The 26,230-nt window shown below is 38.6% G+C and overlaps 1 protein-coding gene across 1 annotated transcript; it reads left to right on the top strand.

Annotated features, from left to right (window-relative positions):
• Positions 1 to 261: 261 nt before the first annotated feature.
• LOC125341323 (ATP synthase subunit alpha, mitochondrial-like) lies at positions 262 to 24,691 on the top strand. The gene is given in 5 exon segments (XM_048333356.1): positions 262 to 384; positions 4,153 to 4,210; positions 22,076 to 22,167; positions 22,850 to 23,492; positions 23,495 to 24,691. Coding segments are annotated over 5 exon segments (1,968 nt in total). The 3' UTR covers positions 24,547 to 24,691.
• The last annotated feature ends 1,539 nt before the right edge of the window (positions 24,692 to 26,230 follow it).

Genomic DNA, 26,230 nt, shown 5'->3' on the forward strand with positions numbered 1-26,230 from the left:
CCCCAGCACCACTTCTAGTTTTCTGTGGTTGATTGGAGATAAGAGGCTTGCAGACTTTCCTGCCCAGGCTGGCTTTCTACCTTGATCCTCAGATCTGCCTGAGTAGCTAGGATTACAGGCCGAGCCACAGGTGACTAGTGAAGTCTTCATTTTTTAATGAAGATTTCCACTGCCATCTTATACCCCATGTCCTTGTCCTTGTCCCTTTTGCTCTTGGAAAGACTCTTCAGTTATTCTTGGGTGGGGCCTCTGTGTCCCAAAATGCTCTCAGAGAGTGTGGGTTCTGAGATCCCTACAGACCTTGCCAGACATCTGTCTCTGTCTTTGCCTGGGCTCACACCCCAGCGGCACCCCGGCCCCATCGCTATCCATGGGTGGCAGATGGTAAGATTTTAATTAAGGCTTGCTGGGAAGAGCTGTGGTTTATTCCACACCCCTCCTACTTTATTTATTAATAGGACCTTGGTTGTGGTAGTTGCCTTAGGGACAAGAAATGATGACTTCTTGGAAAGATAAACATTAATGTCACCCTATGTGCTTGATTACTTACAAAATGTTTATCTTCTTTATTTTTGTACTGGTGCTGGGACTTCAACTTATGTCTGTTTTTCACCTATTTTCCTCACAGGTGGCGCCCAACCACCTAAGCTGCACCTCTCTCTGCTTCTGGCTTTGCGGTGGTTAAATTGACATAAGAGTCTCATCGCCTTTTTTTTAATGCCTGAGGTATCTTTGAACCATGATCTTCAGATCTCAGCCTCCTGAGTTGCTAGGATTATGGGCGTGACCACTAACACCCAATTACCTTCTTTTTAAACTACAGTGAACAGAACTCCCCACCTACTCAAGATAACCTCAGAGCTGTATTCACTTCCTACCTTTATCTTTTGTGCGGCAATCATTAGTTCATACCCAGATTAGAAGCACATTTTGGCTTTCCATGCAAGGAAGACAAAGGTATCGTATTGACCATTGAAGCCAAACCTCGAGTGTGTAGATCAACGAGTCAAAGTCGAGGTGAAATCATTTCACTACCTCTGTTCTCCCACTCAATCCGTGATGGGAAACTTTTTCTTGTCTCATGATAACTTCTGTGTGCACAGAACATTATGGCCTTTCAAAGCATGTCTTCTAACATTTGCACCATTTCATGAGTCAAGGAGCTCACCTCTCCTCTAAGCCCCCTGAGATCCTGCCCCATCATTCTGCATTCTAATTTTCTTCTGGTTCTCCAAAAATAATTGCTACTCTCTTCTGAAGTCTGCACAGGACACCTGTATGTCTAGGACAGCGACTCTCGCCACTCAGTGATGTCAGGAAGTCGCAGCCTTTCCAGAGGCCCTTAAGGGTTCCATTTGGAGTTTTGTTTATGACTTAATTGATTTCACTTCAGTCCATGAAACCCATGCTGAGAAAGAAGAAGGGATTCATTTCTCTACCTCAAGGAATTTTCTCAAAAACCTGTAAGAAATCGCAAAACCCTAATAGATATATGTGGATAAGGTCACCTGGTTCACTGGTGCACTGGAGAAGAATTGTGTGTGTTCATGTGTATGTGTCTGTTTGTGTTTGCAGGTGTGCATGTGTTTGCATGTGTGTATTTGCATGTGTATGTGTGTTTGTATGCGTGTGTGTGTGTGTGATGGTGCTTCTCTGCTCAGAAAGGGCAGAGAGAGAGACCGTTACAGAATCAGAAGGCAAGAATAAAAAACATCAGTATTATATCAGTAAAAACAAAGTAAATTAGAGCCCAAGAACCTTGCAAGGGGGTTGATTTCCAGCTTTTGTCAGGTAGGTGGCCCAGCTCTATAACCGATGCCATTTCCAGCCTCAGCTTCCAGCCTATCCCCTACCTCAGCCCTGGCGCCCCACCAGTCCAGCCCTGTGGAGGGAACTACTTCCCATATGTGCATCACTAGAGGAGTCTCAGTGGGAGGGGGAAGTTTTACAAGCCTGGCACGCTCTCTGATGAGTTTGACCTCAACAACAGCAAGACATGCTTGCAGCGGGTGATATTGTCATAATAAGAAAAATGGTCCACTGGTCTCCACACTCCAAACTCCAAAGTAATCATGAGTCAAATAACCAATAAGCTTCAGTTGAATACTACAAAAAATGTGCTTTGTACTGCTCAAAACTGCCAAGGTCATTAACAAACATAAAGGTCATAGAAAACATGGATGACTAAATGTAGTACCATGCCTGTAGAACATTCAACAGAGGCAAAGTAGATCCTAATACAGGCAAACAGACAGGCCAAGCCATGGGGCTCACACCTGTGATCATAGTTGCTCAGGGCACTGAAATCTGAGGGTTGTAGTTCAAAGCCAGCCTGGGTCAGAATGTCCTTGAGAGTCTTATCTCCAAAATGCCAGCAGAAGAGTTGTGGCTTTCATGGTAGGGCACCAACCTCAAGTGAAGAGCAGACTTCAAGCTGCAGAATCAACAAATGCACACACAGGCACACACACGCACACACCAGAGGTGTTAAGTAAAAACAAAGTGATGCGAATGAAGTACAGAGTTTAATTAGCTATAGTACTGAAACAACTTATTGCTTGTGGTAAAGTCACCATTCAATTGCAGCATGCTAGCCAGAGAACCGGTAGGTAGCTTAACTTCCTTTGCAAAGCCTCTGTGAAATTAATATTCTCTAAAAGTAAAAGATTTATTACAAAAACAAAGCAAAAAAAACCCACATAGATTTTGACAACTTACAACCCTTACATCAAAATTACCTAAACTTGGCCAGGCACCAGTAAATATAGCTACTCAGGAGGCTGAAGTCTGAGGCTTGAGATTCAAAGACAGCCTGGGCAGGAAAGACTGTGAGACTCTTATCTCCAGTTAATTGTCAAAAAGCTGAAAGTGGAACTATGGCTCAAGGGGCATAGAACTAACATTGAACAACAACAACAACAAAAGTTGAGGGACAATACCTGGGCCCTGAGTTCAAGCTTCGGTACTGTCACCAAAAATTCATAAGCTACATTGTTTAATGGTAACTCTTTCATACAGCTACTTAAAGATAATAAAAAAAAACTTAAAAAACCTCAAAGAAGCTTAACATTTCATAATGTTACTTTTTTTATTCTGTACTTCTGTAGAGAAAATAAATTTGAGAAGAATCTATTACATCAGAAGTATATTATCGGACACATAGTATGTATTACATATTAATTTCCTCACTTCTCTCATTCCTCTTCAAAAAGCAATGTGCTAGGTTCATTATTGTTAAACACAAAGTGCCAAGAAATTATTGGACATAATGGGCAATTGATTTATTGAGCAAATTAATTTTATTCAAACCCACAACTCAATGGTAGCTATCTATTATTTTAAAAAACAACATTGGAGGATATATATATATATATATATATAGTCACTAATGGGAGAGAAGCAATAAAATTCTCTGTGGAGAGAACAAATTTTCAATGCAGGTAATCCATATTCTTGAAACATCCTCAAAAGAAAAGACTAACAGGAAAAGAAATCAAATAACTTACTCCTGGCAGCATAGAATGTTATGTACTTAAAGTGTCATATGTTGAATCTGGCAGTCTTTGTGGCATTTAGCAGATAAATCTCTTTACCAGACCTCACAGGACAGCTCAAATGCACACCAGACACGCTCAAGCCAGACTGCACAGAGGGGGAAGCAATGTTGGTGGCCAGACACCAAACACCCAGGTATAGGAAATTCTGAATTATGCTGTCTCCTGGTTAATTGCTCCTTTCCCTGCCTCCACCCCCACCCCCTCCAGCTCCTTCTTTCTCTTAGTCTATGCTTTGGCTTTTGGCTTTCAGATTGATTAGGCTATATCTGCTCACTCATAAATCCTAAAACTAAACACAGATTAGGTGTGTGTGTGTGTGTGTGTGTGTGTGTGTGTGTGTGTGTGTGTGTGTAAGCAGGACGTGTTCTTCAGACAAATGACAGAGAATTCAAATAATTTGCTTTGGGGAAATGTAAACATATTTTATCTGCTGTACTCCAGTAATATGAAGCGCCATAAACAATGGGGATCTGCCATTAAACACCCTGTGATATAGATTGACAGACAGACAGATATCTCTTTATAACCTTAAGTCTCCATGCAGAGGAGTTGCCATTTAACAAAGCAGTTAGCAATCCATCTTGCTCATCCTCAGGTTTTTGTTAAAGGCAATGTCTACATGTTGCCTGTGTCTGCATCCCACAACCCACAAGGTAACTGAAGTGATGAGTGGTGAGAGAAACTGTGTATATACAACAAATGCACAGAGAACTACAATCTTAAAGAAGGGTAAACAATGAAAATCCCAAAGATCTTTAAAAGGGGAAAATGGATTTGGTGAGAGATACATCTCTCTACTTTTGAGGTTTCCAGTCCAGTGTTTGTATCATAAAAATTTAATAGTAATATATAATGTATTTAAATTTTTTTCCAAAACCAAAAAGAATTGCTATGTTACTCAGCTTGATTTACTTATTGCAGTCCATTTAAAAATTTGCAAAAGATGTTTATTTTTATAAAAATGATATTGACCATATTTGATCAAATTTATAGGAGTTTCCACTGGCAGAGAAAAGCATGTAAGTCCTACACCCATATCTTAAATCTATAAAGAATTTTCTGTTATATGGAGTGCATTTATAATCATGAACACATTTTTCTCCATGGTGCTCTAAATTAAATGAAAATAGTCATTTTTAACATTTAATTTGCTTCTAGAATATTTATGTTCCAGAAAAATTTTATAAGGGCTTGAAAAACAGTGAATATTTTAATCCTCAGGCATGCCACAATGCAGTATATTATGGTTTTCATTGTGTAAATGATCAAAGGGAGACATGGAGAATTTAAATCCTGGGTTCAGGACATGTAAACAATAAACATGTGTCTCCAGAGCATAACCCTGGACAGTGTGGCCCTTCTCTCCAGAGGGATAAGGAACAAAAACAAATAAACCCGTGAAAACCAACAATCAGAATAAAGTGACACTGAAATAATTGTTTAAGCACTTCATCAACTTTACTGATATGTTTGGCATCTCATGCAACTTAAAGATTAAAGAAAATTTCTTGGCTTCAGAAGAATTTCATTTTAAATACATTTCTGCCACTTAATATCTGTGGAAACTCACCTCTCTGAACTTTATTTTTCATCCTAGAAATAAAGACTGTGTTACTTCTGTCAATAATCACTGCACTGTTTTTCATGAATTAAATATACCTTTGTCTTCATTTTCCTTTATTTCTAGGACATTATATTCTTTTTCATACTTCTTCAGTGACCCAGTAATCATTCAAAAGTATATGTGTGTCTGTTTTCTAAAGTTTGCTTCTTGTCAACTTGTTTTGTTCTGTTTTTCCATTGTGATCTGGAAAACACAAGAAGTTATTTCAGTTTTCTGGAATACAGTACAACTTGCTTTATTTCATATATGACCTGTTTTGGGGAACACTTCATGAGCTGCTGAGGGGTCTGTTATGAGTGGGTGCAGTGTTGTGTGGCTATCTAAGTTGCTTTTTGTCTCTTGTGTAGACTTCTGTTAAGTTTATTTTTTGTTTTTGAATTTGGAAGTTTCTCTGTTGACCTGGTGTGTGGACCACGTACCTATTGGAGAAAGTTTGGCATTGAAGTCAGCCACTGTTGTTTTGTTGGGGTGTATCTGAACTCTTTGTATCTTCTTTTGTTTTTAGTACTGAGGTTTGAACTTGCAAGCCAAGTCCTCTATCATTCCAGTCATGGCCCCAGACCTTATCTGAGCTTAAGTGTTTGGTCATGTTCATTTCATCACATCGAGTGGCCAGTACTGCTATGTTCAGCAGAGTTATATACTGTTTTTGCTCTATTCTATTTACCAATATGAAGTGAAAGTCTTTGTCTCTTCTGATAACTTTTGGACTGAAATCTGCTTTCTTCAGACATGAATGTAGCTATTCCTTCTTGTTTCTGGCTTCTATTTTCATGGACTACCTTTATATTCTTTCATATCTAACCTGTGTTATGCTTTGTGAGATTATTTTTTGTATGTATAACAAATTGTGGGATCTTTTTTTTTAATTCAATTTGACAGTCTGTGTATTTTCTTGGAAAATTAAGACTAATAGACAGTTATTATAGAAAGATATTGTAAAAATCCTGTTATTTTATTGTTTCTTAGTGTTCTGTCCTTTCCTAATTATTTGTCTTTTCTTCCAGTTACGTTCATTCTCTTATATATTCTTATGGCTGTCATATCTTCTTCTCTGAGCTGTTTGAAGTGCTGTGTTCATGATTATGATTTTTTTTACATTTTTACTTATCAGGAAATTATTTTATTTCTTACTCAATTATGAAGGATAGCTTTGCTGTACATAAGACCTAAGTTTGCAGCTATTTTCTCTCATGACTTTAATGAGATTGTTTGTTTGTTTTTTTGCCAGTACTGGGCCTTGGACTCAGGGCCTGAGCACTGTCCCTGGCTTCTTTTTTGCTCAAGGTTAGCACTCTGCCACTTGAGCTACAGTGCCACTCCTGGCTGTTTTCTGTATATGTGGTGCTGGGGAATTGAACCTAGGGCTTCATGTATACGAGGCAAGCACTCTTGCCACTAGGCCATATTCCCAGCCTAAATAAACTATTTCTATTTCTTTTCTTTTCTTTTCTTTTTTGCCCAGTCCTGGACCTTGGACTCAGGGCCTGAGAACTGTCCCTCACTTCCTTTTTTTGCTCAAGGCTAGCACTCTGTCACTTGAGCCACAGCTCCACTTCTGGCTGTTTCCTATATATGTGGTGCTGGGAAATCAAACCCAGGGCTTCATGTATACGAGGCAAGCACTCTTGCCACTAGGCCATATTCCAGCCCTCATGACTTTAATGTATCATTCCAGGCCTTCCTGCCTTTTTAGACTTTCTGAAGAGAAGTCTTCCATTATTGTAATGCATTTTCTTTTGATACGACTTTTGTATTTATCTCTGCATCCTTCAACATTATTTCTTCTGTACATTTACTGTTTTTTTTTTGTTTTTGTTTTTGTTTTTTTTTGGCCAGTCCTGGGCCTTGGACTCAGGGCCTGAGCACTGTCCCTGGCTTCTTCCCGCTCAAGGCTAGCACTCTGCCACTTGAGCCACAGTGCCGCTTCTGGCCGTTTTCTGTATATGTGGTGCTGGGGAATCGAACCTAGGGCCTCGTGTATATGAGGCAGGCACTCTTGCCACTAGGCTATATCCCCAGCCCCTGTACATTTACTGTTTTGACCATAATATGGGTTGGAAACATTATTTGTTATAATGAAAACCATAATATACTACATTGTAACATGTTACTGTACCCAGATAAAAATCACTTTACTATGTTTTGGCCAATTTTCTGATATTTATTTATTGAAACTATGGTTTTCATTGTTTTCTATGCCTTTAACTTGTGCCTCTTTTTTTACTGTTTTGTCAGCTGTGGGGCTTGAACTCAGACCCTGGGCCCTGTCCCTGAGTTTTTTCCTAAAGAATAGTATTCTACCACTTTGAGCCACAGTGCCATTTCTGGTTTATTGGTGGCTAATTGGAGATAAGAGTCTCAGGGACTTTCCTGCCAGGGCTGGCTTTGAACCACGGTTCTCATAACTCAGCCTCCTGAGTAGCTAGGATGACAGGCACCAGCACCTAGCTTGTACCTCTTCTTTTCTTCCTCTTCTAAGTGAATGATTCATAGATTTTGTCTTTTCATGATATCCTGGATGTCTTATATGAATCTTTATTTGTATTTTCTTATTTTTTCTTTTTTGGTCTTAAATGCGCTAATTCATCTTCCGTGGTGTCAATCCCTGATAATTTGTCATACATTTGATCTTTTTACTTTAACTTACTGGGCTCCTTTCCAAAATTTCAATTTGGTATTTTTTTCAGGACTTTATGCTTTTATTGTACTCCTCTCACTGTATTGGGGATGGAACTCGGTGGCAAAACATTTGTTAGCATGTTTACTGCACTACTGATAAAAGAATGTGATCTATATCATTAATTAGTAGGATTTGCCTCATCTAATACTTTAAACATCTATAAAAGTTTTTTTTTTTTTTTAAACCGCAAAGGGGCTGGGGATATAGCCTAGTGGCAAGAGTGCCTGCCTCGGATACATGAGGCCCTAGGTTCCATTCCCCAGCACCACATATACAGAAAACGGCCAGAAGCAGCGCTGTGGCTCAAGTGGCAGAGTGCTAGCCTTGAGCGGGAAGAAGCCAGGGACAGTGCTCAGGCCCTGAGTCCAAGGCCCAGGACTGGCCAAAAAAAAAAAAAAAAAGAAGGTTTTGGAGCTGGGAGTCACTTTTCACTCACTTATTTGTTTACTTAGTCTCCTCAACTGGATTGTAAGCAACCTGAAGGAAGAAGCTGTCTTAATAAGCTGTTATCCTCTAGCACCTAAGGTAATGTGTGACACATTATTAACACTTCATACATATATGTTGGATTAAGAAAATAATGACTTTCGGAACTCCAGAGCTGTGCCTGAATGAATGATCTCCACGTTGTGAGCCAGCTTGAAGCAATGCAATCCTGGTTCTGAAAATCATGACTGGCTTCCAGGGGAAAGGTGGTCTTGGCCCCGCAGCGAAATCAGGTGTCGTCAAAGGATTTGATTTGTTCTTACATGCATGGAGTCCCTTCACTGATGTCTCAATAATGTCTATTATCTCTTACATGCATGGAGTCCCTTCACTGATGTCTCAATAATGTCTATTATCCCACAACTTTAAAGGGATCTATGCAGACAAAAACTAATACTAAAACTAAAAAAAAAATTAATGGCAACAAAATTATTCAATTAAAAATTGTTGCATTGACTATTTAAAAAAATTACTTTAAAGTTGGGATGTTTATATTCCTAGCTACTCAGGAGGCTGAGATCTGAGGACTGTGACTCAAAGAGAGTCCGGGCAAGAAAGTCCAAGAGATTCCTACCTCCAAAAAATACAACGAAAGTCAGAATGGGGCTGAGTGCAAGCCCCAGTACAAACACACCAGGAAAAAGGGAGGAAAAAACAAAAGGGAGGCTGCTTAGAAAGATACAAGAAGAGATCAGAAGATACAACCAATACAGGATGAAAACACTAAGGAATGTAGCTTGTTGTACGCTTAGTAATAATGAGAGCAACAGCGGGAGCATGTCCTCATGTGATTCTTGGTGGTGATAATAAAAATAGCAATGATAGCAATGATATAGTTATTGTTACTTATTTATTTGTAATGCTGAGGCATACTTCAGTCTCCTGCTCGCCTGGCTTGGTGCCTCATAGCTTGTACCATACCATTTAAGCCGCACCTCCAGACTGTTTTCTTGGTTGTTAATTGGTGATAGGAGTTTGTGAACTATTCTTCCTAGGTTGGTTTTCTAACCACGTTCCTCCAGATTCCAGCCTTTTATGTTGCTAGGATTCTGAGAGCCAGTAGAGCCCACACCAATAATATAATAATCATGTAATATAATAAATAAAGCGTGATATGATATAACGTAGAAATATGTGTACATTTCCCATGTGAGATTTCCCCAATCCCAGCCATATTTTTACAAGATTATTTTGTCACTCCACAATTTTAAATCCCATCCCATCCAGCCACCTATCCAGTTCATGCCTATAATTCTAGATATTCTGGCTGCTGAACTGTATGGTTGAGTTTCAAAGCTAGCCAAGGGTAAAAAAATCATAAGACTCCAAAATAACCAACAAAGAGTTAGACAGGATCTCAGCAGAGTGAGCAAGCTGATAAGGCATGAAACCCTAAATTTCAATCCTAGTAACAGGAACAAATAAAAACAAAACAAAACCTTAACCTCTTGCGCTATGCTAATCATTGAATGATGGCTGCCTTGTTAGGCAAAGATGAAGGACCAAGACAAGTAGCTTTGGCCAAATACACTGAGACCCTCTGCCCACATCTCTGTTTTTCATCTTCCCAGTTTTCAAAAGTAGCAGTTGATGCTGAGGTTGTACTTCACCTAGGAAAGTTGTAACAATTATAAAAGTGATCACAAATGGGCACATGGATGGAACAAACATGATGTCATGATAATCTATACATAAATACATATATGCATATATACCTACATACACACTTATATAATCTTTAAGAAAAACTACAATATAAGAAATGGTTTCTTTTCCTGTAGGCACTCCCAAAGCTGCAATGCTCTCACTTTAAAAATACATTTAATAGAAATGTCATGTGTGCTGATGGGTAAGACAATGATTTATTGATTTATTTGTTTTTACCACCAGTATCTTTCTTGCAATTACTTTAACTAGTTGAGTCATCAAGTTACCCCTTTTAGTTCCCAAGAACATATAACTGAAAGCAGACAACTTCAGCTTTTGGTTAGTAAACAATCCCCAAATATTGAGTTTCTACTTGAAGCAGTATACAACACATGAGTTGGACTAACACAAAGACAAAACCGTGTAGAAAATCTTGTCCCAAATCAGATGCTGCCCAAGGCATATTGAGTATTACAATCACAACCCTGTGTTCTCTAACATTGTGAGAATGGAAAAGATCAGGTTTGTGTGTTGAGATTAGAAACAAATACCATGTTTCAACAGCAAGAGTAGGGTAGCTTGAAGGAAAAAATTTAATAAGATTTTGGGTATTAATTTACTGGGAGTATTTCCTATATTTAATTTCTTCTTCTACCCCAAGGTCAGAGTAATGTTATATCAGTTTGGAACTACTCCAACTTCTCTCTGAGACTTCAGATGTTAAGTAAGTCCATATACTTTTAGAGTAGGTATTCCCAATATTGGCTACAAGAGCCAGAACAAACACTGCTTTTGTCAAGGGTTGTAGCACTTAACAGTAATAAATCATCACAGTATCCCCAAAGAATCGAAACACTTCCTGCCTGGCGCCAGAGCCTGATGCTGGAGGCTCACACTTGTAATCCTAGCGACTCAGGAGGCTGAGATCTGAGCATGGATTCAAAGCCAGTCCAGGCAAAATTTAGGCCTATGAGATTCTTATCTCTAATTAACCACCAAAATGCTAAAAGTGGATCTGTGGCTCAACTGGTAGAGTGCCAGCCTTGGGAGAAAAGACTAAGTGAGAATTAGAGTACACACGCACACACATGCACACATCAAAAAACAACAAAAATCACTTGCCTTTTCAAAAATTGCTAAATAGACATATGAAAAACATTTTAAAACATCAAATAGGAATAGGTGTAGCTTTGATGCAGTGGAATATTTTCTGCTGAACGACGCTTAAGATCCAGAAAAGTAGCAGGGCACCTGAGGCTCCTGTTTGTAATGTCAGGTATTCTGGATGCTGAAATAGAGAGGACTTTTTTTTCCCGGTCCTGGTGCTTGAACTCAGGGTCTGAGCACTGTCCCTGAGCCTCTTTGGGCTCAAGGCTGGCACTCTACCACAGCCCCACTTCCGGGGCTGAGTAGTTTCTGAGTAGTTTATTGGATAGAAGACTATCGTGGACTACACTGCCCGCGTTGGCTTCGAACTGTCATCCTTCAATCTCAGCCTTTAATTAGTTAGGTGTGAGCCACTGGTGTCCTGCTCAAGAAGGACATTTTTATACCATCTATGCAAAAGCCTGATGGGGTGGCTGACCTATCACCCTAGTCACAATGGAGAAGACAAACAGGATTGAACCTCTAGCTGAACGTAGCAAAACTTGAGACTCTATTCCAAAAATAACCAGCACAAAAAGAGGTACAGTAATGGTTCAACTGGTTGAGCACCTGTGTAGCAAGCACAAAATTTTGCATTCAAAACCTGATAACACTAAAATAAAAGTTAACATTCGCAAACATCAATGCTTATTTTCAGAAACCACTATGGCTTTTTACCACAGATCTAAAAATATGTAGCCATATTGATGTAACCATCAAATTGTCTTCACTCAAACTGGCACCAAATATTCAGATAAAATCTCCATTTGGGTTGCTTCAAATTCCAGTTCCTACTCATATAAAATATCTTATAATATATGACATTTTAAACATTTCACTAAAAGTCATTATGTAATACTAATTATAGTCCACATGTGTTGGTCAGCGACTTTACATTATGTTTTTAAAAACCCAACAATTACTGAATAAGCATAAAAAGGTCTAGGATAGACCTATCAGAGGTTCCCAAGAGCTCAACAGCTATGTACATATGATTATATAAGATGAGGCTAAGCAAAATGAACTCCAAGAGATGGAAACAGGAGGTTTTTATCATTGTCATTAGGTTTTATGTACTAGGTGAATTTCCTGTGGCGTACCCCATGTGGTTACTGTATATGATTTTGGTACACTGGATATTGTATATATGATTATCTAAACTAGGGAAGGGAAAGAAAAATGAGGGAGGGTGTAACAAATATGATAAGAAATGTACTCGCTACCTTATTATGTAACTGTACCCTCTCTGTACATCACATTGTCAATAAAATTTAATAAAAAATAAATAAAATAAAACAAACTGGAATGTTAAAAAATACTCATCATTTTGTCTGGTTATGTTAATAATCTTAGTCAAAAGTCATTTGATTGTTTTTAAAGTTAGAATTTATTATATGTAACAATATACATATTATATTATAAAATTGTGTGTGTGTGTGTGTGTGTGTGTGTGTGTGTGTGTGCCAGTCCTGGGGGTTGAAATCAGAGCCTGGGGACTATCCTTGAACTTTATTGCCCAAGGCTAGTGTTGTACCACTTGAGCCACAGCTCCACTTTCAGCACTTCGGCAGTTAGAGGTAAGAGTTTCATGGACTTTACTGCTAGGGCTGGATTCAAACTCAGATCCTTGAGATCCTCAGATGTCAGCTTCCTGAGAAGCTATTGTCTTCTTTTTAAAGCTGTGCTTCATAAAACATGAATATTACATTCTATTTGAATATGTGGAAAATAGACATTGCTCTTTTAAGAGCATTACCCAACTAATGTCTAATATGAGAAATAATTATTGCAAGCTGTAACATAACCAATCATCCCAGCCTGGCTTTATATATTAGTAGCCTACCAAAAGTATATGATCACGTAAATGAGGAACATGTGTTTAATTGGTACTATTAACAAAAAGATTACAGGAGACATTAGGAATCTAATGCAAGGTCTGCAACTTGGCAATCCTATCTATTTTTTTTTTAATGTTAGCAAACCACTTCTTCCAAACGTTCTCAAGTTTCTTTAAAGAAAAACACTGTCCTCAAACTATAAAAACTCTGCTCATACTACAAAACTGTACACATTCAAGTTCCAGCCAGCTGACCAATGCTGCCAGGTCCCCTGGGAACCCATGTGTCTTGTGCCATGTTTGACAAGGTTTATTTAAGCACAAAAACATTTAGTTTTCAGTTATCTGGGACATATGAACCCCACTTCTGTTACTGAGTTTTAAGTAGGATGAATGCAAACATTTAATGTGCTGACTTTGCTGCCAGGAATTATATAATTCAAGCATGCAAACTGAAGTATTGTTGAAGTTAATATCAAAACAAGCCCACACAACACTTCCCGCAACATGGAGCGAGCCACGAGTCAGATAGTGTGAACTACCAAGCGCTTGGGGAAGTAGGGAAGGAGAAGCAGGCTAGCCTTCATCCTGACAAGCCTCTTCAACTTTTCTTGAACAGTCTCTTTTTCAAATATAAAATATTTTCTCCTCTTTCCCAAGACTGCATATGCCCTATTAATATCTGTAATGATTCCACACTGAAATGTGAAAATTAGGAGGCATAGTATGAAGAACAATTACTTGTGTTTTTCTCTTAAATGGGTTATGGGCCACAGCTGTGCCCTAAATTAGTCATTAGGAAGGATGTCAATTTCCTTTCATTTCTTTCTCAAAGACTCATTAGTAATTCCTTGTGAAACACTTCTGAGGAGTGCTCATGCAGGTGTTGAACGCCTTTGTAGTTATTTTTAATTTTTTAATTTTTCTTTATTATCCTTAAGTAGTTGTACAAAGGGGTTCTAATTCAACATTTCAGTTTTTGAGTACAATACATTTTAGTCAACGTCACCACATGAAAACATACAGAGAGTCATGTCATGTATACATACAAACATACATAAACCTATTAACCAAAGTATGATATATTGATAGTAGGACTCTAATAGCAAAACTCTGTTGAGCAACTAGCTCATAGCTCATTAGAATGGAATACGTGCTCCATTCTGTGATTTACTTGGCACCATTTCAGCTTCTTTGGTGTATAATAATCTCAGTTCCCTTTTTAACTATTTCTACCACATATACTTAATAATGTTTGTTAGTAAGATGACCCAGAACTAAATACATCATGCCAACAAATTCTAACAAATTCTACCATTGTTCCAACCCTTTCAGCATTCATGCATGCATTGACAGTGAATGACCGATGCATCATCAATAAAAGTGCTCCCTGTTGCAGATGGGATTCATGATAAGGGTCTGAACCATAGAACAAATTGACAGAGGGAATTCTCTTCTTAATTCTTCCAGTTCCTTCCATCATGGAAGGATGTGGCATTTCTCTCTCTAAAGGGGAACATCAAAATGGAGAGACAAAGGATAAAAGACAAACCAATGCAACAGCAATACTTAGAAAACTATGTGCTGTCAACCAACTCTACAACTCATGGGGTGGGGGATGGAGAGAGGGAAGGTGAGGGAAAATGAGGGAGGTAACAAGTTGGATAAGAAATATACTCACTGCCTTACGTATGAAACTACAACCCTTCTGTACATCACTTTGACAATAATTTTTTTTTTTTTAAAGAATAAGCTTTGTTGTGGAAAGCAGTCGTGTAGAAGGGAGCAGGCCCCTTCTCAGGGTCTAAACTTCAAGGTGCCTGGTTTGTGGATTCTGAATTGCTGGAACTAGAAGCAATCAGGTCTGCTGTTCCTACAATTCAGTCTCTGGCCTTCTGTGTAGACTCACAAATAGACTAAGACAATGATTGAATCGTATGTTTCCTTATGTGGAATACAGGTGTATTACAGAAAGGATACTGAAAATGTAAATTTGGAAAACCACAAAGAGAGATGGCCCATAGGAAGTCAGTAATAAAATATGTCAATATTTTTTCTCTAAAACATATAATGGTGTTGAGTTTTCTGTTATCTTATAGTTAAGTGAAAGGCTACCACTTAAAATGAATGTATTTCGTAAGTCTAGTAAACTCTGAAACAAAAGGTGCTGTATTCATTCATATGAAATATAATTCTTCTGTTCAACATGCTGGCACATTTTCAATGTATGTTGGTAGAGTTATTTGTGATCTCCTTATTTGAAACATCCACCCTTTAAAATATGTTCTAGATGTATAATAACATTAACAATATATTATTTTTAATATACTTTTGAAAAATATTGCTAACAATATTTGCATGGGTTATGTTGATGAAAAAATATACAGAGAAATTCCAAAGAATGGGTAGGAGAAAATGAATTCATTCCTTGGTGTATGAAATATTTCTTCAGTAGGGACAAAGAAGACAACATTGCTCTGACCATTTTCCAAATACATATCCACAAGTCATGAAATTTTCTTAGAATATGAAATTAAATACAGGAAGGAGTCCAACATTGGCTGTTTTAGAATAAGAAGACTACTGGAAATAAAATTTTGTTTAAAGTCTCCATTTTTTTAAGAAAATATATTTTCATTTAATATATTCAGAGCATCTTTCACTTGTATTTATTTTTAAGATATAATCAAAAAGGAAAAAGGGAAAGTTTTAAATATAATATTTATATTATTCTCATGTATATTTAGACAATCTATTAGACAGTAATAATTTCTCAATAGCAAAAGAAACTTGAAAATATGTGCATTAAAGTAATTAAATAAGTAATATTTTATTATTTTCTTTATAAGAGATGTATTTTCATCCACTTTATGTATAAAATCATATTTCTCATGGAGAAAAAAAGTTTTAAAATTATTTCCCAAGGTATTTTAAATAAATTTGTTATCTCAAATTTTTGTATTTTGTGTCTTCTTTTTAATATTATTAAAATAGGGCTTTAAAAATCAGGAAAAATAATTCAGCAGTTTTCTTTCTTTGATCTGATTCTTGATAAAAGGAGCAAGGTCTTTGTTTGATTGATTTTATTGATTACAATCCGTCAATAAAATGGTGAGATGCTTAGTTTTAGTTATTTAATACAACCTTCCAAGTAACAAGTACAGGCCAAATATTCAGAAGTAATATTGCATTGTTCATTAAAATGTTTTCCTATTCGGTTATTGTTTTATATCATTAATATATTTATCTTGAAGGAAGAAAAGCTGTGCTTCATTTTCCTACAATGATTACAAGTAATTTAAACTTCAGATTGACTTAACATTAGAAAAAGAATGTCCAGTAGCTTTGACGATTACCTTGTCTGTGTGCAGCAGGTTTCTCAGGCTCTTGTTTGGTTTTCTTGGTCACAAGCTGGGATCAACCACTTCAGACATGTCTCCAGTCTAGCTTTTTGCAGCGTTTTAAATTTTGAGACAGAATCTGACAGCCTCTGGAACTCTGGCTGGCTTTGTATCTGAGTTCCACAGGTTTTTTTTTGCTTCCCTCCTAGTTACTTCTCTATTGTACATATAATTATATTTTACTGAGCCATAGCTACATATGGAATGCATGAAAATCAGATATTTATCAGCATATAGCACATACATAACAAACAAAAGTCACTAGTGGCTTTCCTAGCTAGGCAGTGACTATCTATAAACATTTAAAGAGCATGCGATAGTTCATGTGTACGAGAAATACACATGAATACAACTAGAGTAGTTTTTGAGAATTCCTATCAGACATATTGTAGTGGTCAAACTCTATTAAGCTCTGTATTATAACAAGAAAAGAAAGGAACAAGTCGTCATTCCTAGCATTTACCACAAACAGTGTTTACTTGGTTAAATCAGTAAAGTTATGAGTCTGGACAAAAATTACAATTTCTACAAATAAAAACCAAATGACAAATGGTACCACTTACACAAAACACACTTATTATAATCAAGTTGGTGCTATTTATAACCACTTTTGGGCAATATTATATTGCACTTAGCACTAAAATAAATCAATATTTTGAGTCACAAAATAAACTCATGCTATTGGGAATAAGAAATATCCAGTGGAACCTGGTGGAACAAAAATTATCTGGAAAAAAATCTCATTTTCTCATTTTAAAATTGTTTCAGTCTACACACGATGACATTTGTAAACATCTTGTTTTAATAATATCCCAAGAACATTCCAGAATGGTGGGGTCTAGATGTCCATATATGTTAAAAACTACATAAACCCTTCTTGTTAGTGTCAGTAAATAGAATGCATAAAATGGGTACATTTGGTCTAGGAAAAGATGAAACTATGATTTTTTGAGATCTTTGGAATCATAATCCCAAAATAAATGTCAATATCTGGATTATACACTGTGTGGGGAGTAATTGCTTGACTTACAGAGCTGAGACCAAGTATCTTGATAGGCTGAAATAATATCAACTCGAAATATTGTAGGTCAGTCAGACTGAAACTCAAGTCTACTGAAAAACAGCGTAATAATCTACCATCACCAGAGGATCCAGACTTGTCTGCCTCTAATGACCCTGGAATTTTTCTCCATTGTTTTGTTTGCTTGCTTGCTTGTCTGTTTGTTTAAGTATGTGGGGGAGGGGTGTGCACACAGATACCAGTACTAGAGCCTGAACTTAGGATTTTGGAGTTCTTCCTTAGCTTTTAGGTACAGCGCTTGTGCTGTATACTTGAGCCACACCTCCATTCTGTGTTTTGCTGGTTAAGGGATTGGACATGAAGCTGCTGGACTTTTCTGCTCAGCCATGTTTTTGTTTTGGTTTTTTTTTTGGCCATTCCTGGGGCTTGGACTCAGGGCCTGAGCACTGTCCCTGGCTTCTTTTTGCTCAAGGCTAGCACTCTGCCGCTTGAGCCACAGCGCCACTTCTGGCCATTTTCTGTATATGTGGTGCTGGGGAATTGAACCCAGGGCTTCATGTATAGGAGGCAAGCACTCTTGCCACTAGGCCATATCCCCAGCCCCTCAGCCATGTTTTAAACCACTACTCTCAGTTCTCAGCTAGGATTACAGGCATGAGCCACCAAACCCTGCTTCTTTAAATTTTAATTTGGCCAAGTACAGTGTCCAAAATTCTTAGTAATCTATAGAGAAAAAATTGTTATAGAATATCACCATTACTGAGTAAGAACAGTGAATTTACCAGATCATGAATTTCTCTTAGAATATGAGACAAAAAGTATGTGTCAATTATCTCTGAGTTCAGTGAGAAATTAGAATCTGTGAAGGTCCCTGAATAGAAGGCTGATTCAGATTTTGAGCTAGAGGAAAAGCATACCCCCAAGCATACCCAATAAAATCTTAGCTTTTCACTCCCAGAAAGGAAACTACAGATAAGGTTTGACTTTTCTGGGTAATTATATGTTGTCTGTGTGCTGGAGGTTGTTTTGCTTTATAAGATTTAAAAAAAAAATTGGCTTCAAGTAGTTGACTGGGGGTACACTTCAACTTACTTAATAGTTTAAAAATATAGTCCATCAAATAGAATCCCATGCTTCTATCAGAAAGAATGACATCGCACCATTCACAAGGAAATGTAAAGATTTGGAAAAAAGTCATATTAAGTGACATAAGCCAGACCTCATATGTAATAATAAGTACATGCTTAGGATAGTCCTAGCAGAGAATCACTACATCTCACTAGCTATGTACATATGACCTTACAAAATGATACTAATCAAAATCAACTCCAAATATGGTAACAAGAGGTTTTTGTTGTTGCAGTTTTTTAATGTACTGTGTGGAGTTTTTTCTTTCTTTTTTTTTTTCTGCTTCAGTTTTTCCCCTGTTGTCACAGTTTTTTAAAATCTTGGTACATACCCCGTGTCTTGTATATATGTTTATCTGATTTGGGGAAGGAAAGGGGAAAAAACAAAATGGTGAGACAAAGGACAAAGGGTGAAGCAATGCAACAGCCATACTCACAAGACACCATGCCAGAAATGAACCTTATAACTGGGGAAGTGGGGATGGGGCTTCAGTGGGAGGAAAACAAGGCAAGGATATTCAACAAGAAGTGTACTCCTTACCTTACTTGTGTAACTGTAATCCCTCTGTACATCACCCTTGCAATAAAATACAATTTACAAAAAGAGAGTACATTGTATCTTAATGTCCTCTTCCACCTTCTCTTCCATCTCTCCCTCCCCCACCCCTCCTCTCAAGTTCCATTTCACTTGCCTACATTGAATATGGTGACAGAATTTGCCCACCCTTCCTCCACATACCCTCCCTAAACTCAAGTTCCAGCTTCATGGTATGTATTGTATTAAATTGTAAGTCAACTGTTCAAAGGACTTGGTTCGATTTTTATTCGAATTTTTTTTATCTGTGTCAGTACATAAACACAGCTACAGATGAGGTCATCTTGTTTTAGTGTGTTGCTATGAAAACTATTCTTGTTTCTTACAAAAAGAAGGTATTCAAAAGTTTTGGAACTCACACACACACACACACACACACACACACAGTTCCACGCTTTTAATAACAATTCTGAGACAGGTATTATTGTTTTCAACTTTTAGGTTTGTGGAGGGCTGGGGTCAAATGGATATATATGTGTATATGCATATTTATATGGTTTATGACATATTCACTGTAGTTATACAGTTTATATATGCATATGTATATATTTACGTCAGATGTGTATATAGATGTGTGTGTGTGTGCGTGTGTGTGTTGGTACGAGGGCATGAACTCAGGACTCGGGGCCTGTGCTCTGGCTTTGCTTCTTTGCTCAAGGCCAGCACACTAGCACTTTAGCCCGTGGCCCACACACAGTTGCACTTGTTGCTTCTGGGTGGTGGATTGGAGATAAGAATCTCGTGGGCCTTCCTGCCTGGGCCGGCATGCCTTCAGGATCCTCAGATCTCAGCCTCCTGTGTAGCTGGGGTTACACACATGGAGGCCCTAGCTTCCGTTTATAACTTGGAATGACATCAAACAAACGTATTGAGTAATTACTAGATAATTATGAAGGTAATTGTGTTCTAGTACTAATTTGGAATGCATGCATTGTTTATAGATTTACTCTTGGACTGTTTTCTAACTGAAATGTAACCCAGAAAGGAGACACAAAGCTCGCAGGGTGGCTTCTGAGATGGCGGTGCCCGCTGGGTCTCTGCCCTTGGGTGGCGAAGCCCTCACTTAGCGCAGCCCGAGACTGGGCAGAACCCGGGTGGACTGTGAGTAAGCACCACCGGCGGGCCCAGCCCGCAGGCTGGAAGGACAGGCAAGCCAGGGGCTTCATCACATCAAAGTAAAGAAGAACTACGGCTGTTTATTGATTGGTTTACAGACAAACTTTGAACCATCCACAACACAAAATACTAAGTCTGGTAGATACACTTTTTAATCTCCAGACAGAAAAATAGTAAACCTACATCTCTCATTAAAATTGCCATTCTATTGCCAAACATGAGGCCTTGAGCTCCAATTCCAGTGGAACAAAAACAAAACGAACATACTCTTGAATAAGTAAATCCATTGTACTGTAGTCAAGAAAATCTAGTACCTAACACATTTAATATATTTATTAAATATTAATCACTCATGTTGATTAATGGTTAATAATTGATATTAATTGAAGTGTTTCTATTTTTAAATGTAGGTCATGCACATTTCTCACAAGGAATTAGAAAGCAAGGGTGAAACTACAGTGATATTTTCCTTCTTAAAACGGAAATAACTGAGTATAGTGACATTTAATGAACAGAAATCTGATAAAAAATAACTGTAATTATGATTATTAGCTAAATTACTTAAATAGTATAATATAAAATTTAAATTTCTACCTAATAACACTTAAATAAAATGGAAGTAAAATAAAAACCTTAAACTTTTCAACATGGCCTATTCTTATTACTAAACAACTTAATTACAACTAAGATATAATGTATTCCAGAGCATATTTTAAGCTGGGCCTGTATAACTGACTTATGCCTGTCATCTGAGCTTCTCAGGAGGCTGAGATGAGAACCATAGTGCGAAACCAGCTATGACAAGAAAAACATGAGACACATAACTCCAATCAAACAAAAAAAAACTTCATCTTCAATGGACTACATTGAAAAGAAAACTAAGCATGTTCAAAAGAAAAGCTTAATATTAAATTTTGTGCAATATTGGTTTATTTAAAATTACAAATATTAAGCATTACTATTCTTTTAGTACATTCTTGCTGCTAATTCATTTTAACACAGTAGCCATTAATATTAATTGAAAATTTGGCAAGCAATTTGCTAAGGCTAGTACTCAACTTGGTTTTGAGCTATCCATCAGCTTACTACTATAATCATTTGTTGATAAATTGAGTCTGAAAGAATGTGCAAATTTAGAAAATCAAAATAGCAAAACTAACTTTGTAAACTTAGATCTTTCTGAATCAGGGCCTGGGCACTGACTCTGAGCTTTTTTGCTCACATCTAAAGCTCTACCACCTGAGCCACGGCTACACTTCCACCTTTTTGGTTGTTAATTGAAGATAAGAGTTTTCAAGACGTGAAGATTTGAACCTGCTTATTATGAGCTGCTATACTTATATCCCAGTCTAGGATTACAGGTGTGAGGCACTAGTTTTAATTATGTTTTAAAAATGACGAAAACTCTCCGGACATTAGAATTGTTGCTTATTCCATCAACTCTACTTTATGAATGTTCTAAAATCTATTTGCTTCCATTTTCTCTAAGATTGGATCATACTTCAATCAGTATGAGTGATCTGTTTTGTTCTTTATGCATGTCACTTTTAGCTAGCCTCACATTTGATTTGAATAAGTTTTTAAACTTCATATTGTTCAGATAACGATAAATTATGTAACTCCCACTGTTGGAATGGTAAATTTCTCTATGATGATCTGATTATCACAAACAGCTCCAATAAATTTCTTTCCATAGCTTTACAAAATTGCATAATATGTTTTTCTGCTGTCAAGTTCTAGAAATGAGATCGAAGTGCCTTTATACAATTTTACATTTAACACTTTTTGCCAAGTTGTCTTTCAAAGTGAACTCATCTGTTCCCCTCTGTCCACAGCTGAGATGCCGCCCGTGCCCCCAGCCTCTTGCTACAAAGAACCCATCGGCAGCCTGGTCGGGGCAGGGCTGGTTCAGAGCGCACAGTGCACGGTACACCGCCCTGGGGGAAGCGGGGCGCGTGCTCCCCCCCACCCCCACCCCGCCCCACCCACGGGCGACAGGTCCATGGAAGCATCTCTCCCCTCCTGCTCCATACTATGCAAATGAGTTCCATAAGCAAGGATGGCCGGGTGCAGGGCGCTCAGCTCCCCCCTGGCTTCATTCCGCGCTTCCCAACACCTAGGAGACACGCACTGTGAACCTCATTGATCAGGTGGTGGGTGTGCGTGTGTGTGCATGGGTGCGCACGCGTGTATGTGCGTGTGCTTTCTTGCACGTGTGTGTGTGCACGCGTGCAGATCCCCAGCTGCAGCTCTGGGACTGGGCTGTCATTTCAGTCCTCAGACCTTGGTGTCCCGAGCAGCGGGGATTACAGGGGTGAGGCCCGGTGCCAGGCCCATCGATAGGCCCATCGATAGGCCCATCGATGGCGCCTGGCTGGAGTTAGGTCACCTCCTCCCCGAGGCTTTGCACTTTCTTCTCCAGTTCCGGGCCTCATGAAATCGGTGTGTGAAAGCGTGACAGCCATGTGAACACTGCAGCAATCCCATCACACCCAAGCCCAGGTGATCTGGAGTCAGGAGAAACTACTGATGAGGAAAGTATTTGCCAGCTCTTTATGTCACATGTGACCTACAAAATATTCAAACTTAAAAAAAAAAATCATTCCCAGTCAGTCCGGAGGCTGCGGCTGCGGAGGACCCACTTGGCGAGAAGCTGCAGAGATGCTGTCCGTGGCGTCGCTTCGGCCGTGGCCCGCGCCCTCCCTCGGCGTGCCGGGCTGGTCTCCAAAAATGCTTTGGGATCATCTTTCATTGCTGCAAGGAACCTCCATGCTTCTAACACCCGTCTTCAGAAGACTGGCACTGCTGAGGTGTCCTCTATTCTTGAAGAGCTTATTCTTGGAGCTGATACCTCTGTTGATCTTGAAGAGACTGGACGAGTCTTAAGTATTGGTGATGGTATTGCCCGTGTACATGGGCTAAGGAATGTTCAAGCAGAAGAAATGGTAGAGTTTTCTTCAGGATTAAAGGGCATGTCTCTGAATTTGGAACACGACAATGTTGGTGTTGTCGTGTTTGGGAATGATAAGCTGATTAAGGAAGGAGATATTGTGAAGAGGACTGGAGCCATTGTGGATGTTCCAGTTGGCGATGAGCTCTTGGGTAGTGTGGTAGATGCCCTTGGTAATCCCATTGATGGAAAGGGTCCAGTTGGTTCTAAGACCCTTAGGCGAGTAGGCCTGAAAGCTCCTGGAATCATTCCTCGAATCTCAGTGCGGGAACCCATGCAGACTGGCATTAAGGCTGTGGATAGCTTGGTCAGCGTGAGCTGATTATTGGTGACAGACAGACTGGGAAAACTTCCATTGCTATTGACACAATCATCAACCAGAAGCGTTTCAATGAAGGGACTGATGAAAAGAAGAAGCTATACTGTATCTATGTTGCTATTGGTCAAAAGCTATCCATTGTTGCCCAGTTGGTAAAGAGACTGACAGATGCAGATGCCATCAAGTACACCATTGTGGTATCTGCGACTGCTTCTGATGCTGCCCCACTTCAGTAACTGGCTCCTTATTCTGGCTGTTCTATGGGAGAGTATTTTAGAGATAATGGCAAACATGCTTTGATCATCTACGATGACTTATCCAAACAGGCTGTTGCTTACCGTCAAATGTCCCTGTTGCTCCGTCGGCCCCCTGGCCGTGAGGCCTATCCTGGCGATGTGTTCTACCTACACTCCCGGCTGCTGGAGAGAGCTGCCAAAATGAATGATTCTTTTGGTGGCGGCTCCTTGACTGCTCTACCAGCTATAGAAACACAGGCTGGTGATGTGTCTGCTTACATTCCAACGAATGTCATTTCCATCACTGACGGACAGATTTTCTTGGAGACAGAGTTGTTCTACAAAGGTATTCGCCCTGCTATTAACGTTGGTTTGTCTGTGTCCCGTGTCGGTTCTGCTGCCCAAACCAGGGCCATGAAGCAGGTGGCAGGTACCATGAAGCTAGAGTTGGCTCAATATCTTGAGGTTGCTGCCTTTGCCCAATTTGGCTCTGATCTTGATGCTGCCACTCAACAACTCCTCAGTCGTGGTGTGCGTCTGACTGAGTTGCTGAAACAGGGACAGTATTCTCCCATGGCTATTGAAGAACAAGTGGCTGTTATCTATGCGGGTGTAAGGGGGTATCTTGATAAACTGGAGCCCAGCAAGATCACAAAATTTGAGAATTCTTTCTTGTCACATGTTATCAGCCAGCACCAGTCCTTGTTGGCCAATATTAGGGCTAATGGGAAGATCTCAGAGGAATCAGATGCAAAGCTGAAAGAGATTGTAACAAACTTCTTGGCTGGTTTTGAATCATAAATGCCTATGGATTCGTATCAGATACTGTCTGGTTTGTTGTTTCCTTTAGAAAAATTGGTTCCATTTATAAAACAGTTCTCATATTCCTCATGTACAGAAATCACGTGAAAATAAAAGTTACATGTTGTGTGGTAAAAAAAAAAAATCATTCTATTTCAAATCCAATAGCATGTCCAGTGACTTTCCTAGGAACTTCCTAAAGGCCTCATGTGAAAGCAAACACATCCTCTGCTTTTGTGTGTTTGTTTTGTGTGCTTGAACAGTGGGTCTGGGCGCTGTCCCTTAGCTGTTTTGTTTTTTTTTTTTGTTGTTGTTGTTTTGGTTTGTTTTTGCTGAAGGCTGGCTTTATATCATGTGAGCCACACCTCTACTTCTGGCTTTTTGCGGGCTTTGAACTGTGTCTCTGAGATCTCATCCTCTTGAGGAGCTAGGATTACAGTCAAGGGCCACCAGATTCTGGCTGGTCCTTTTCTCAGACGTTTGCTGTGGTTTTTCTCTCCTCCTCACTGTGTGTGTGCCCTGGACACCCACTTCAACCTTCACCTGCTATATTCACCTAAAATTCCCCCCAATATAAATTCTTCCTGTAAATGGAGACTAAGCAAGTCACTAAAGAGATACTGCACACAAAATGAACCTTGGTTGTACTATGTAATATATTGGCTAACTTCAATGACACATATATAAAATTTTTGTATAAATATTTTTTGTCTAAAAAATGGGCAATAATATATGAAAAATGACTTCCAACTTATTCCTAATTTTGCTGGTCAGATAATTAATTTACACTAATAAAGAAGAGTTAAATATGTATGCTAATAGTTTTGCATGAAGAGAACAGCATAAGCTTAGCTGCATCATTTGCATGATTCTACTTTTATGTAAACCAGAAATATTAAAAAAAAATCTCTAGGAGTTTCTTTGAAGGTTTACATGAGTGGAGATATTATAATAGTTATTGTTTAAATTGAATTTGATTTTTCTGAGATTGCAAGTGAGTATTTATTTATGGGCTTGAATTCATGGCCTTGTGTTTTCACTCAACTTTTTTTTGCTATGCTACCGCTTGAGTCACACCTCCAATTCCAGCATTTTGCTGGTAACTGGAGATAATAATCCCTTGGATTTGTCCTTGAATACGATGCTCAGATCTCAGCTTGCTGATTCGTAAATGACACACATGAGCCACCATGCCCAACTTGCCAAAGCTTTATTCCTACCTGGAGCATTGATGATGATGCAGTTGGCTCCTAAAGGAACTATTATTTGGTAACTTTTTCTTATAATCTATTTATATATTGTTTTGAGTTTCTGGTAGTCATCTCTTGATCCTTCATGTTTGATTACATATTACATTTCTCTTTAGATCTGCAGCATGTAATAGAAATATTGATGATAAGAATGATATGTGTGTTTATATTAGAAATCACCAAGGCCTTCCAACCTACATCTACTCCAGATGCAGGAGGGGAAGAGAGAGCAATTGAAATGTTTGCATTTGTGTTGTTTGCAGTGCAGGTGTTATCTATTGCAGTTCTTACATCACAGCCCATGGCTGTGCGGTGCCCAGTACATTGTTTGACCCCTGCATTCTCAGACAGTTACATATGCTTTAAACAACTTCATTTTTTCAATTTTCATAGTAAAGAAGCAAGCATAAGCTATTGCTTCATGAGTGTTCTGT

This window comes from Perognathus longimembris, chromosome 24, assembly GCF_023159225.1.
Source record: "Perognathus longimembris pacificus isolate PPM17 chromosome 24, ASM2315922v1, whole genome shotgun sequence".
Lineage (NCBI taxonomy): Eukaryota > Metazoa > Chordata > Mammalia > Rodentia > Heteromyidae > Perognathus > Perognathus longimembris.